This window comes from Propithecus coquereli, unplaced genomic scaffold (assembly GCF_000956105.1).
Source record: "Propithecus coquereli isolate 6110/MARCELLA unplaced genomic scaffold, Pcoq_1.0 Scaffold238, whole genome shotgun sequence".
In the NCBI taxonomy this organism is placed as follows: Eukaryota; Metazoa; Chordata; class Mammalia; order Primates; family Indriidae; genus Propithecus; species Propithecus coquereli.
The window spans coordinates 2,086,383-2,101,966 of NW_012147930.1; the positions used below are offsets into that span (position 1 = coordinate 2,086,383).

General features: G+C 43.9%; 1 protein-coding gene across 1 annotated transcript in view; it reads right to left on the bottom strand.

Moving 5' to 3' along the window:
* CSMD1 (CUB and Sushi multiple domains 1) overlaps positions 1–15,584 on the bottom strand; it is a 1,519,798-nt gene that overhangs the window by 652,516 nt on the left and 851,698 nt on the right. Inside the window, 1 exon segment of the mRNA XM_012645868.1 lies at positions 4,597–4,804. Within this exon segment, the coding sequence (XP_012501322.1) occupies positions 4,597–4,804 (208 nt within the window).

The following is a 15,584-nucleotide window of genomic DNA, read 5'->3' on the forward strand; positions in this document are numbered from 1 at the left end:
ATGAGAAGGCAGGTCTAATCCAAGTCAGCCAAGAAGCATCCTTGCGTTATCATCACTCAAGTTTTCCAGGGAGGGAGACTGTACAACCTGTTTGTTCCACTCGTGTCCTGCAGTGTTCTGCCATCCACGCTGTACGTCCCTCCAAGCAGTATGCTAATTTAATCGGCATTAATTGGGCAGTGGGGGATTTCCATGTGGAGGCATGTAGCTGAACAAGTGTGCAAGGGCTGCAGACACATGCTACCGCGATGGCAGGGACGTGTTCCGTGGAACAGACTTGAAAGAGGATGGCACCGCCAGGGCTGAGGGATGCAGAGACAGCTGGGCCAGGCTGTGAGTGGCCCGGAAGGGTGCTGAGGCTCTGGGCTCTGTCTTGCCAGACTGAGTCATGGAGTAAAGACATCCATGCACTAAAGTGTGTTTTAGGATGCATTTTAAATGCATTTATTTTTCTTTGTTTCCTTTCCTTTAGAGGCTTCACTCCCTCCCTGTCTCAGAGGCGGATGGGCAAATGATTCTGGTTATATAGACGCATATTTTACTAGACAGGCACTTTAAGCAACTAAACCACAGTACCCTCCAAGATGCATATTTTAAAGAGTAAATTCTCCCTCTGTTGTTTCCTGCCTAAGACCACATAACCCTAATCCCTTTAACCATCATGTCTTAATTTAGAAACCACAGTAGGTTAACGCTGAAATCTAATCAATTTTCCTTCTTCTTGATATTTTTAGTTAGGAGTTATAGGCTACACCATCAAATCACTTCAGGTAAAAAAAAAAAATAAGATACTCGCGGCTGCCTTTACTGCTCCACATTTTCTCTTTAATTGCAAGAAAAATCATAACTGCTAGACCATGCTGCAAAGAGAACTACACGTGGCAACTCTCTGGTAAAGTAGGGTATGGACAGGGAACAGACCTGCATGAAATTAGAATCTGATTAGTAAAGATAAAAAAAAAAAAATCAGTACCATCTGACAGACACACGGTCGATGGGGTTTACATCACGCCACGTTTAACGCATGGATGATCCTGGCACATGACATCATTGGCCGCATTTAGACTGCCTCAACCGTCACCATGGCAACGCTGACATAAAACGTAGCTGAGTAGGTAATTTCACTCCAAATTAAATAAAAATAAGGCTAATCCTGTTATTGTTCTTAAAAATTTTCCAAGTAGCTTTTTCTTAGAGTGTCCTTGCTTGTATGTTCTGCTTTTTAAAAAACAGATTATTGGAAAATCATGTGTGTGTGCACTCTGCACTCACAGCCACTGACGCTGTCCCTGTGTCTTAGTGGTGTGACTTTGTGTTTGAGAAGAGTCACATCCACCCACAGTGCTCCTTGGTGTGTTTTGTGCAATTAAAGAATGAGTAAATCTTTTAAATATACCAATTTGGGCCATTAAACATTTCAGAGACTGCCATTCTAAAATTATGGTAAAATAATAGTGTTTTTAAGATAAGCCATATTATGCGTTGTATAAATCTTAAAAGGGTACTTCAGATGATTCCATTTTCTATTTTAAATGTGCTCACGTAGGTTTCCATAGTTATTTAGGAAAGTCATCTTTTCCCTTTCAGCCTCCACGGAGGAGTAACTGAAAGCCGAGAGTTCCATTTGGAAGTAGTAGTACGGCCACGACAAGATCTTTCTTTCGGCTATCAGGATACACACCAAATGCCACACACAACAAAACGCTGTCTCCTCTGACAGTGTAGGGCAAATTGCGTGTAGGGCAAATTGCTTTTCAGTCGGCACATCTCTCCTGTGAAAGCTACCTGCTCGAGGCTTTGTGATCCAACCTGCAGCTCTGAAACAGAGAAAGGCACTGTCCCAACAGGGCTTTAGGGCTCAGCTCCACACTGGACTGTCAGGGGACCGTACAGACTGAGAAGAAAAGGCTGGAGCCACAGCCCTTGACCCTCATCCCAGCTCTGCCACATGCACCATTGGCTTTGCCATTTCCTATCCACCGTGCAGCTCAGCTTGTTCATCTACGATAACAGAGGCAGGAGTCATCGCAGACAGCGATAACCACGACCTCACAGGGTGTCTGCACCAAGCACACAGGTCAATGTATAATAAATCACGCTAAGAATACAAGCATGAATGCAACCCTGCACCCGTCTAATAATGGCTATTCGAGGAGAACATGATAAATCAACTGGCAACAGAGTTTATTAGACCCGAAGGATGACAGGGTCAAAGTCCCCACTGAGAACTTTCCCACCATCTCCCTTGGCAAATAACTAGAGGGATTCCAGGGAGCTGGGAAAAGTCTCCCAGTCTGAACCAGTCACCAAGAAGACAGGGCAATCCCTGGCTAGCTGTGCTGCCTGTGACAATGACAACTGTTGCTATTGAGCCCACCACCGTCCCACTCAGCATCCGCACAAGACACACTTGGTAGCACACTCATGACATCATCCTCGTGCACCTTTTTGTGTTTACCATGAAAGTAGCTGGGGGATATTTGTCAGGAGAAGGTACAGACAGAGGTTAGGTAGAGATGTGAAGAAGATATGAGAGAACTCTACAGGGTAAGAAAAGAAGAAATGGACAAAACTATGTCAAACACCTGGGGATCTAAGTCCTGATTCTTAGATGGGATCTAAGTCCTGATTCCATCTTTAATAAAAATAAATGGAATGAAGAAGCCATTGCCTACTCAGCAGTAAACCACGATGTGTGTCTGAGCCATTCTTGTCCTCCCGCAGGGTCATGTTTCATCCGGTGGCATCTCGTGTAGCATCTCCTATTGTTATTTCAGACTCTGATACGGACTCTGCATCCTAAAGTTCCCTTTCATCCAGAGACTGAGTGTGTTTGGCAAAAGCCACCACTGATTATGGGTGCTAGAGCCTGACAAATACGCCTCACTTGTTTCCACACCTTGCCCAGTCTGACGTCTTACCATCAAGGCCGTGAGTCAATGTCCAATGTCTCTAGACTCTCTTAAAAATGCAGCCTTTAACATAAATCATATAATTTCTGAAATTCAGTCATCATATATTTTGTGTTTCAATGATTTTTCTGAAAGCCACAATAACGTCATTTTTAAAACAAGAAAGTTGTTAGATCACCTGAATCTCTCAGAACGATTGGCAGATACTAGGCCCTCGATGGATGTTTAATAAATAATAATAAACAATTTAATAAACTGCTCTGCAGGAGCCTTGCCCCGGGTCCCGAGGGTTATTCGTGGCACAGCGGGGTCCAGGCTGCCCGGCTCTCAGCTCAGTGTCTGTTTCCACCACTCTGATGTTACACAGAGTGAAACGGATGATAATTCAAACAAATTCCTGAGTTTTTAAAGTTAAGATTATATAACACAAAATGAGCAAATGGGTAAAGTGGCAAATCTAAAAGTATTGTTCAAGGTGAATAAAATTTAAAACAAAGAGCATAGAGAGTTCTTTTTTCCCCTTCTTAACTAACAGTTGACATAAATAAAACAGTACAATAAAACTCAAAGAAGGAAATGATTTACCTATGAATATGAACCCTCTGCTTTGGTACTTGGTTTGCAAAAATAAAGTAAAATTCAATTCATTTTCAGTAACTGGTTTGAAACAGGTGATCATACCTACAACGTGTTTCACATTAGGCTAAAGTCTTAGTACTGAAATGCAAACGTGAACCTGTAGGTATATTCACAATCGTTCCTTCCATATTCCCTCCTTCCTGTGCGTAAGTGGCCAACATTTCCTCTGCATCTACTTTAGTTTGAATGTACATATTGTCAAGTTTACCCATAGGTCAAGATCTGAAATAGACAACTGAAGCAGTTTTAAAGTGCTAAGAAAATAATGAAAACCAAAAAAGCCACAAAAACATTTCAACACAACAAATTGCTTAATTAGAGACAGAATTTAGGCCTTTAAATGTCTATTCTTTTAATTCTCTCTTTTCAACTGCACTTACAGACACAGACAAAGCTGCTCTTACAATCAATACCACCAAACCTACATTGATTAGACCCTGTTTCCTACTGTCTCCGCTACGGTACACACCAGAGAACGCCCATCCCTTGGTCGATTTTATACATATGTTAGATTAGGATTTATGCTGACTCAGTTTGCCTTTGATGCTCCTGTAGCCACAGGCACATCCTCAGAGGTAGTTACGTGATTTGGTGCACAGTCTCCACGGAAGAAAAGATATACATAGTCACATACCTGCAGCGGAGTTTGCCAATGCTTGGTAACATGAAATAAAAGAAAATACACAGTCTAAAAAATACCTGTTCACAGCAAAATAGCTCCAGGCCAAACCCAAAACTAACTTGCCTCACTTAGTTGCCAACGTCTGTATTGCCTTCAAAGAGTGCGAAACGAGGACACGGTAAGTTCAAAGTACACGAATACCCTCTCCCTCTCCAAATACCATCACGAGGACATCCCAGAAACTTTGAAATTAGTCACACAGTAAAGATCACTTTTTAGCAGCCAAAATAGCAAGACAAAAAAGGGACACCGTGCTGCCAAGGAAGATCCAGTGAAAGAAACTTATAAAGCCCGTCGGAGGAAATACAGTAAATAAACAACTGCACCAGCATCCAGTGATGACATCTCTTCCCCAGGACTTACCATATGGATGGTGCTTCTGTCCCGCTGATCTCTAAGAAATCGTATCCTTCTTCCAGCTGGAAGTCTGTGAAGACCAAAGCGATGGTGTCCCCTGGCTCCGCGAGAATGGTCCACGTGCAGTCAGCGTTGTTTTCGTACTCGGAAGGGAAGTGGGGGCTGGAGATGGAGCTGCCGGTCCCACGTAAGGTCCCTCCACAGGCCCCTTCAGCTGGTGGGACAGGAGCAGAAGGAAAATATCACTTATTAGGGTGGTTTTCGTACACGAATATGTCCACAAAATGTCACTCTCGATCAACGCCACATATTTTCCGAACCCAAAATTCAGACGATCTAAAAAAGGAGCTCTACTGATATTTTAATTTAGTTCTATGAAAAGGCTTACAAAGCCTAACAGTTAAATCATATTATTAATTGGATGGCCATTGTGGGAGAAAGTCAAGTTGTAGCTTTTCTAAAATGTTTCCTGCAGAGCATATTGGGGCAGAAAAAAAAAAAAAAAAAAAAAAAAGGAAGGAAATGGGGAATGTGCAGTTGCTCTATACCTGATGTTCAGAGTCAGCTTAACGCTATTTCATAGATTTTACTCTGACTCTTGGAAGACGAAGCTATGTAGGAAACATTTAGAGACTTAAAAATATGTAGTCGTATTCTATTAATCCATTGATACTCGGCTTTGAAAACACTGCTCTTAAAAGAAGTAGCTGTCCTAATCATATTTTCTATAGAATTTAGATTATTAATTAGGGTTTTGAATTTCACATAAGTTCTTGCTAAGTTCTTGACCAATGTCATAACGGAGACGCACTGATTCCTAAAAAGGTTCTGAGTGGAAAATATTTACATGGGATATCTTAGAAAAATGAGAAGTGAAAGTCTAGTAAAGTTAAAATACATTTAAGACATAAATTAACATGATCGAACCTATTGGTTTGAAGAGAAATAGATCTTGTAAAGTTTGTCATAGAGTAAAAAACAGATTTATTGTTAAATTCAATCATCTGTTACAAAATGTTGTGTAAACTGTATACATAGGAGAAAGAAGTATTTTAAACTGACATGTTTTAACACGTCTACAGATACCCTTCCCTTTCTTCTTCTTTTGAAATCCTTTATCAAATAATTCCTGAACGTACACATTTCACAATTAGTGGTTTTAATATTGCAGTTTGAATGATATATAAAACCATCCTGTTATCAAGATGGGGAAATTTGTCTTGGGCAGAGCTTGGGTGACTACCTCTGAGCTCTAAGTACGTAAAATCAACCCACCCCAACTTCTCACCAAAATTATGGCAAAGTGGGAGGAACTGACGTCCTCCCATTAACTCTGCTCACGTTGCAAGTTCCACTGTTTTTCCGTCTTTGAGGAATGGTCTGTTTATTTGACAGGATCTGAGCATCAAGAAAACTTTGAAGTGGTCCCCAGCATGTCAGAAACAATTAGAAGGTGATAGAAATCCCTTGGAGTAGGCAGCCTTCTGTTTGCCCAGAAGTGCATGGGTTGGGTTGAGAACATAGTTTCTCATTCCCAAGATTTAGAATACCACATTTTCCACCCTTCCCATCGGATGCTCACCTAGGCTGCATGCTAGGTGCTCTAGTGCTGACTTGTCAGGTGATTTTCATTGCACCTTTGGAGTGGGTCTGTTCATATACACTTAGAAGGGAACACAAAGCCTTATGAATTGCTACCTTTGAATATCAAAGAAATCAAGAGTACAGGAAGGATTTGTGCTCCTTGTCTTAATGGTTTGCCAGATTGGCATGTTGGTCCGAAGCACATGACATCTCAGACAGGGCTGCTGAGAGTTTGAAGAAAGTCTCAAGAAACTCCCATTTTTTGATGGCTCACATTTATTTGAAAACTTAATAAATATTGGATGTGGAAATTATACTAAATTGGTAATTTTTAAAAAAGAGTAAAATATAACTTGAAACAAGTATAAATGTGTATATAAGGCAATTTGAAAATTATGAAAATAGTTTATGTGGCCAGTACCAATTTCCTCCCCCCACTGCCAAGCAACCCATGTGCACATGAGTACATGCAAACACACGCTCCCTGGTCAGCCCAAGGCCTGGTCCACAACTGCCCTGCCCTGGACAGTTTTATTGTACTGCTGGGAATAGATATTAGGAACATGGTTATAATGTATAGAGAGATACATACATGGATACATACAAGTATGGAGATATATATGGATATATATGTGTGTATGTATAGATGTATGTGCATATATACATACACATATATCTTTGTTAAAATTATATTTTAAAAAGTAGGGATAAAAATACAGTACCATATAAAAAAAGCAGCACATATTCCAACCACCAGGGACAATATGTTGGCCATTACTTATATTCAGACTTTGTGCAGAATCAGGCTGGGAGCCCCTTGCTTTGGGACACTGGTGAATAAGTTTGACAACTAAAAGGGAGGCATAATGTACTCTGTTACTCTTGAAACTTAAATATAAACATTTTCTTCACAGGGAGATGAGGTAGAGATCACTTGAGATATTTACATGCACCAGTGATTAAATAACTGCACATGTCAACAGATTACACATTTACATATATAAATACCTACAAAGTAATATGGATTTTTATGCATTAATCTATCATATATGTCTATGATCATTAAAATACAATATAATTTTAATTACTATTAAGATTCTATTCTTTTCTGACTACATTATGTGCTATAAAAGTCATCTCAATGTAAGAACAGAAGCAAAAGAGTTGTGGTATTTTTATTATATAAAAAGATAAAATGTCATAGGTTTGTGGACTTAAAAGTCATCAAAATCCAATGCTGTGGTTGGATGAATAACGAAACGTATTAATTCAAATCCAACTGCTGAGACTTCATAAATGCTTTATAAATTAACTTGCTGGCAAACAAAGTTCCCCTTCCAATATTTTGGAGGGCAAAAAATAACTGACATTAATCATTCTGAAATTTTGCCACGGCAACCTATGAGCTGAAGCATTGTTTATGATTTAACAGACTTTAAAATGGGTATATTTATGTGTGTAGTATAGTAGAAACATAGAATGTGCATGTGCAGAATAAGTTTAACTGTACTCATCTGGGAAAACATCTCAGTAGTCTTGATCAAACAGAATTGACCACTGACCCCATTTGATAAGAGGGTGTGCAGGCGGTGATCATGAACAGGGACGTCACCTGTGGCTGCAGAGCAGGCTCCTACACCCCCACCCTGCAGCCTCCAGCCTCCTGGTTGCACGACTGTTGGAAGGTCTGATGACCTACTCCAGGTGTCTAGGGAGCTTGCGTGGAACACTGGCTGCAGGCTGCGGGACGTGGTTATGTGTTACCTGGCGTACGAGTATGTCACTGTTTTAACAGCTGGCAGACTGCGCTGGCGCCCTGCGCTGGCGCCCACCAGCAGAGCATTAGCCCTGAGCAGAGGGACCTGACCTCTCAGCCACGCGTTTCTCTTCTATTTAACGTGACAGTGGTAGAGCTGGATAAGTGCCAGTGTGACTTCTGTGTCTAGTCTCTGCATCCTCTAAGAGCTCAGGCACCTAGTATCGGTGTTTTCCTAGGGCTTTACTTGATGAGTGAGCGGATCACAGACACCCACACCTCCTCTGGCCAGAGAGTGAGTTCCCTGCTCACGGATTCCAGACATGACAAAGCCCCTGAGAAGGAGAGCCACGGGGCACAGTTGCATGACCACTCTATCGGGGAAGGAGCAGGTGATAGAAGGGAGACAAAAAAGAACAGAGAATGAAAACAATGGGGCAGAAAATTCCAAAGAAGTTGGCAGAGAAGAAAGAAACCACATTTCTCCTAAGCCTGCAATCACTATTGTGTTTTCTTTGGTAGATACTTTAATGCCCATAGAACATCTTAAAATCAGTTACAGTTAGAATCAGGTCAGGTTAAATATATGCAAGATGTATCAGAATTCTTTACGAAGCACCTCTCACAAAACAGTGAAGAATACTGTTAAGATAATCTGATTGATAACTTCCTTCAGTATTAGGGATATAAGACAAACAAACAAAAATACTTCATGCCACTCATTAAAATGTTTGTGCCCCCATAATATTCTGAAATTTAAAAATAAAGAAACTACAGAAAATTATCTTTAGTATACAGTAACATGGATAAAAAAAGCATGTGTGTGTGTGTGTGTGTGTTTGAAAGCAACTGCGATGGTGGTAAAAATATTTCTCTGACAAAACTTTTTAAATCTTAATTTCTTCACTATTTTAGTTTCTAAACTGCAGGAGTTTACACAACTGCACACACAAAAGCATTTGAGGAAGGGCGACATAAACACTGTACTTGACGGGCAAACTGTTTTTAAAAATAAATTAGTTTCATTTTTACATTTATGCAGATTGATATGTTGATCAATTTTATAGATAATGCAACAGAGGAAACAGTTTTATAAGAATATTTCACCTGGGAAAATTAATTGTTTAATTTTTGAAATAATACTTATTTGTGAACTTGCCTTCCAGTCTGGCTGAGAGAAACACTAATTTGCACCCCTCTGACATGTTCCTAACGGGTAGAGGCTTTGCTGCACAGAACAGGGAGCCTTTATCCTCAACAGTCAGAGTGTCATAAGGACCCCAATTTAGTATATGACAAAATGTGAATGGCAAATCATGACAGAAGAGGCATCATTTTAAAAAGCATATTGGAATAACAGAATAGAAATTTGAAAAAAATATTAACTTAGAAACAGCCTCATAGAAGATATACCTTACATAAATTAAAATGAAATTATAAAACAATGAAAAACAGCCCAATAAAATACAATGTATTATCTAAAATATTATCTCAACTAAATAGAAATGAATGTTATTAAAGCAAACGTAACTTTACAAGTAAACTGACCTACTTATTTGATGTTTTTCAAAATAAATATATAAAACTAAATGCAAAATGAAAACAACACAAGAGAAATATTTGCAACAACATAAGATGGGGGTATTATCTATGCTTATTTGATTTGTGTTTTTAAGAAAAAGATACAAAGAGATACATGGAAAAATATTTTAAATAACAATTCAAACAAGAATGAATTCCAGAAACAACACAGGCAAAAGCTCAATCTTTCTGGTTACCACGGACATCCAAATTAAAGTGACATTGAAATTCCACCTAATATGCATTAAAAAGAAAAAGCTTGAAAATACATAAAAACCAAAACTGGTGCAATTCTATGTTACTAATGTCAATGTACATTAATAGAGTACTTTGGGCAATTCAGCAACACGTGTGAGGGATCATGGAAGTGTCCCTATTCTTTGGATAGTTACTCAATTTGGGGCCTAATGTCTACTGGGTACATTGTAGGTGCCTGACATTCCATTAATATATAAGGGTCTTTATGTGGACCATTTTATTTAATTATTTCAAAAACGTATGAGAAAATTTTTGTTATTGTTCATATTTCAGTTGCCAAAGGAGAGGTTTTGACTATTTAGGAAAAATGTCCATCAACTGGGAAACATTAAGAAAGTCATAAAATATCAACACAATCAACTAAATAGCATTAAAATTAATCCATATAAATACTATTGCAAAACAGAAAAAAAAGTATGTCTGCTTTGTGAAAAAGCAGAATAAATTGAACTACATTAGGTATATACATATTATATATATTATGTGTATACATGTGTGTATGTGTGTATACATGTATGTGTGTGTGCGCATGTATTTGTTAACTTTTTGAAATCAGTCTATATTAGTTTCCTATTGTTGCTATTGCAAATTATCACAAACTTAGTGACTTACAACAACACAAATTTATTATATCTTACAGTTCTGGAGGTCAAAAGTCTGACCTGGTCTTCCAGGGCTGAAACGCGGATGGAGCAGGGCTGCCTTTCTTCTGGAAGCTCTGGGGGAGAAGCCGCCCCTTCGCCTCCTCCAGCTCCTCGAGATACCCGTACCCCTCAACTCGGGGCCCCTGCTCTGTCTTCTAAGCCGGCAGCATCAGGCCACGTCCTTCTCCTGTTGCTCTCTCTCTGGTTCTCTCTCTTAATTTTGGGAACGCTCGTGATGACTCTGGTCCACCCAGATAATCCCCATCATCTCCCTATTTTAAGGTCAGTAGATCAGCAACCCTAACTCCATCTGTAACCTGAATCCTCACGTGTTCACAGGGTTGGGGGACTAAGATGTGGACAACCTTGGGGGACTGACAACCTGCCCAGCACACCAGTCCCAGCGGATGTGACACAAACACCACCCTGGGGTCTCCTCCACACAACGTGCCCTAAAGTGCACTTCCACAGAGCTGCGTCTGTCTCTGCAGAGCTGAAGATGAACAAGACCCACCACAGGTGAGTGGAGCAAGCCGGCATCCAGGTCCCTGAGTATCCTTGTTCATCAACAGATACATTTCTTAATCACCCAGTACATGCCGGACACTGCCGGGCTCCGTGGGGACGTCAAAGGTGAAGGCGGCAGGACCACGGTGGCCAGGTCCCCAGAGCAAGGACAAAGGCAGAACCAAACAAGGGCCGGCGCTCCGGAGGCGCTAGTGTCCACTCACTTCAGGAAGGCATGCGAGGGCGGCAGGTGCTTGAGCTGAGTCTTGAAGGAAGTGCAGGAGGGACACAGATGGCCCAGGGCACCTGTCTTCCCCAGCCTGGTCTCCCTGCCTTAGGTCAGCAGAGGAACTGGCCCTTTCGCCTCCTAAGAGAACTCAGGCTTCCGTGAGCAGATGAGGGAGGTAACTTTTCTGCTCAAGAGACTTTTCCTTGAACAAGTTTCCTGACTTCTCAGCAACAGAGCAAATTACCTTCTGAGCCTGGGTATTTCTTTTCTTTTTTTTAATTTGAAAAATGAAGATTCCATTGCCACCTACCTGAGAGGAGTATTGTATGAGTTGCTTAAGATCTTGGAAAGAGAATCTAGAACATAGTGGCTGCTCAGGTACTGTGAATTCTCTGCCCTCCTCAAACACCACATCCCCACCCAAAGTCAGTCCTGGCCAAAGACCCTTCCGGAGGGAAAGCCTTTGCAGGTTCAGAAGAGATTAGAGTCAGAACTCCTAGGCCATGTCTCAGGACGGGGTGAAAATCACCAGGACTTCCCCTGCATTTAGCTCCTCCCCACAAGCTGCTGAACCTCGTCTGCAAACAGCTGAGAAGCAGCAGTTAACAGGAAACCAAACCGAGGAAGAACACGGACTATGCCAGGAGAGGGAGGCAGCTAGAACAAAGAGGCCAGGGGACAGACAGGAAGACGAAGTTAGAAAGAGCCAAGGACAGAGACAGCCAAACAGAAGAGGAGACCCCGCTGGCCTTCCTCTCGGCCCAAGCAGTGGGAAGGGCTCCAACCCCACAGAAGACAGGTCAGACCATCCCTGAAGTTGGCTTTCCTCCTTCCCCCATCTCCATTTTATGCCTCTGAAAGCCAGGCGGTGGTCCTCATTGGGAGAGCTGGGGTCAGAAACTCACTTTTCTCCAGCTTCTTTCTGTGCCAGCAGCTACAGCCCAGACCACTGGGTCTGAGTATTCCTCTGCTCGTCTGTACTGAAGCGTCACACTGCCAACTAAATCCAGGGGCTGGTCAAACTGCCTCACACAGACAGACAAATGGCATCTTCGCGAGAAATTACAAGGCAGATCCCATCTGGGGACGCGCAGTGGTAGGCCTTACGTGGCAGAAGACCTCAGGCACAGGGAACAGCAGCAAAAACAAGAGGGTCAGAGCTGGCGTGGGTGGGGGACACCTACAGTCCCAGCTATTGGAGAGGCCCAATGAGTTCAAAGCCTGGGTAACATAGCAAGACCTTGTCTCTAAAAAAAAAAAAAAAAAAGTTAAATGAAAAAAATGTAAATTAGAAAAAAAAAACGAGCAAGAGAGCCAGCAGGCCTAAAAGCCCTGGGAACAAAGTGAGCTTCTTGCACCCAACTAATGGTGCATTTTGCAATCAAGAATGTTAAGTGAGCAGCAGCCAGTTGTAAAAATATTTTTGAAAGAAATGAAAAAGTCAGTATCATTACTAAAATTTCTTGGTTATCCAGAGTGCAGAGGTGAGACTGGTTCATTTTTCCTTTGGCAGAGGTTACTTAGGTGAGTCCGTTCTAGCCCATGCCTCCTGCCACTCAATCATCCATTCTCTGACTACACAGAAGTTTATATTAAAGTAAAGAACACGATTAAGTTCTCTTAATAAAACACATTCCTTTCACCTCTAGATTGGTTTGAAAAGGCTCTCTCAAAGCCTAGCATGTGCTGCAATCTAGTTGAGTCTGATTCTGATGGAAGTGCTCAAAATAAGAGACTCGAGGGCGCACAGACCCGCAACCTCAATACCACTCGTTTAAAAACAAAGACAGAAACAGGCTCACGCTGGCGGGACCGGAGGACGGAGCGGAGCGGAGGCTGAGCAAGGGGCGGAGGGGAGAGGGTGGGACAGACCATCAGGGAAACCTACAGGAGAAGAAACGGGGTGGGCGAGTGTTTCAGGGACATTACAAAGGAACAAGGTGACTAACCATTTATTCCAAAAGGGGAAAATGCCACCCAGAGCCAAGTACCTGGTATTTTAACTTAAGGTAAACGCAGAAGATTTTAGCCTGGAGACATTCAGGGCGCTCAAACACACACACACGCAGTATTTCTGGAGTCTCCCAGGAATCTTCCTGGGCCCCACGAGCACGAGACGAAGCAACGAGCCCCGCTCCGCGGAGGCCAGCGAGGTGCGCCGAGGCGCGGCCACCGGAACGAGCCCCACTGCGCACGCGGGAAGGGGACGGCGGGAGGACGCTCTAGCAGCCATGTGTGTGGGGAGGGCCAGGAACTTCTGGAACGAGGATAAAGGGATCTCCCGCTAGGGCCAAATCCGTGGGCCGGCCCGTGTCCGGGATGTCCGCCGCGAACACCGACCTCTCCCGCATGAAATGTCCCAGCGCCGGCCAGAAACCCCCGACTTGCCAGCACGCCGGCGCCTCGGACCGCTGTGGCGCCCACGGGCTCCCGGGGCCTCCCTGCCGGGGCGGGGCCCCGCGTGCGGGGCAAGGGGAGGAGCAGCCCGCGCCACGCAGCGCCCAGTGCTGACCGCGCCGGCACGAGCGGCCCGCCCGCCTCAGCCAGCCCCCCACAGCCCGCCTCAGCCCCCACAGCCCCCCACAGCCCCCACAGCCCGCCTCAGCCCGCCTCAGCCCGGCACCCACAGCCCCCCACAGCCCGCCTCAGCCCGGCCCCCACAGCCCGCCTCAGCCCGGCCCCAACAGCCCCCACAGCCCCCACAGCCCAGGGCGGCAGACGCCGCTTGGCTCCTCCTCAGGGAGCAGCGCCCAGGCGGCGCGCGGCCGGCAAAGCTAACAGCGCGGACCTGGCGGCCGCACAGCGGGCCTGTCAGCGCCGCCACACGAGGCGCAGCCAGTTCGCGCCTCTTTCCGGGCCAAAATCGGGGCCACAGGAAGAGGCCAGGACCCCGGCCCTCCCACAGCGTTGGGAGCCCCAGACCCACAAACCCTGCTGAAAGGGACGACCCGAAGGGAATACGGGAGGCCGGGGGGCCAGGCGGGGCCTCCGGAGGTCGCCGGTCCCCACCTGCGGGCCTAGTCGTGCGGAGAGCCGGGCGAGCGGGCGTCAAGCGGCAGGTGGCGGCAGCTGCAGGCCCTGCACGTGGAACCCGCGGCCCTGCTCGGGCAGGTGCTCGCCGCGCGCTGCCGCTCCGTGAAGCGTCCGCTGGGGCTGGTCTGCGGGCGGCGGGGACGGGTCCCCCGTGTCTGAGTCGTCGCCGTCCCCGTCACCGGGAGGCCTGGCTGCGGGGCGGGAGCGGGCGGGAGCGACGCGCGGGCGCGGCCGAGGGCACCGGCGCAGGCGCGCACGGGGCGCAAGCGCGCAGCGGGCGGTGTTTTGACTTAAGACTGAAGACCGTTAGAAGTGTAGAAAATTTAAGTAATTGTGTTGTTATAGTAATATGATTGCTATGGGTGATTTTAAGAATCCTTGAATGTTTTGTCAAGAAATTGTTTATATTAACGAATGAAAGTTGTGAATGCTTAATCTTTGCATGTGCAGAAATTTAAAGAATTAATATGCTCCTGAGAGAGTATGATATGGGTAAAGCACATATTTAAAATAGACCAGGGATGCTGTTGTTTTTGTTTTAAAATAAATTCTGCCATGAATCTTTTCTGGAAGGGAAAACCTATTATGTAGTAGGAAGAATAATGGCCCAATCTATCCATTATAGAGTATGGATGTTTGCGTTACATTTAGTAAAAAGGGAGAGAGAAAAATGAAGCCGTGTTTATGGCAACACACAATTGCAAGGCAACCACTGCTATTACAAACAAAACACACTTGTTTGGGTTTTTTTTTTTCTTTCCTACAGTTTACCGCTCTGCAATATATTTTAGGTTTCAGCAAATTTTATGTAATTATTTTGTTAAAGTATTAAGTTGATTAGTTTTCGAAGTTTCAGACCTGTAGGCATTCATTGTCACTGTCGTTTCAGACGACGAGAGGCAGAAGCGGGTCTGACTCCGTGGATGGCTGTGTGCAGGCAGGGGGCACACACAGTTCTTCACGGGGCTGTGTGACGGTTGCTGACAATAAACACTGAATTATTTCTGATTCTAAATCTTGTGGTGGGACACTTGTCTGTCTCAATGAATAAGCTCACTAACTAATTATTTCCTTACTTGGCTTTTTTTAATATGAGGACATCCAAATGGAATTAATGAGGTTCCCAAAGTGATAAATTCACTCCTAATTTAGAGAACACAGGGTGTCTCATCCCGATGCCATACTTACCCTTCAAACAACACCAGAACTTTAAGACTCCCTTATGGATTTGTTTCAACTAAATATTTGAAAACCAGTTACTATGTACAAGCAAACAGTAACATGTCGATAAACAATGTTTCAGCGTCTGTTGCCAGCTGCATAAATAGTTAGTAGCTTTGCTGACAGCCCTGTTTCTGTCTCCGAACTCCCTGATCCCCATGAACTGGCTGCCAAAAACACC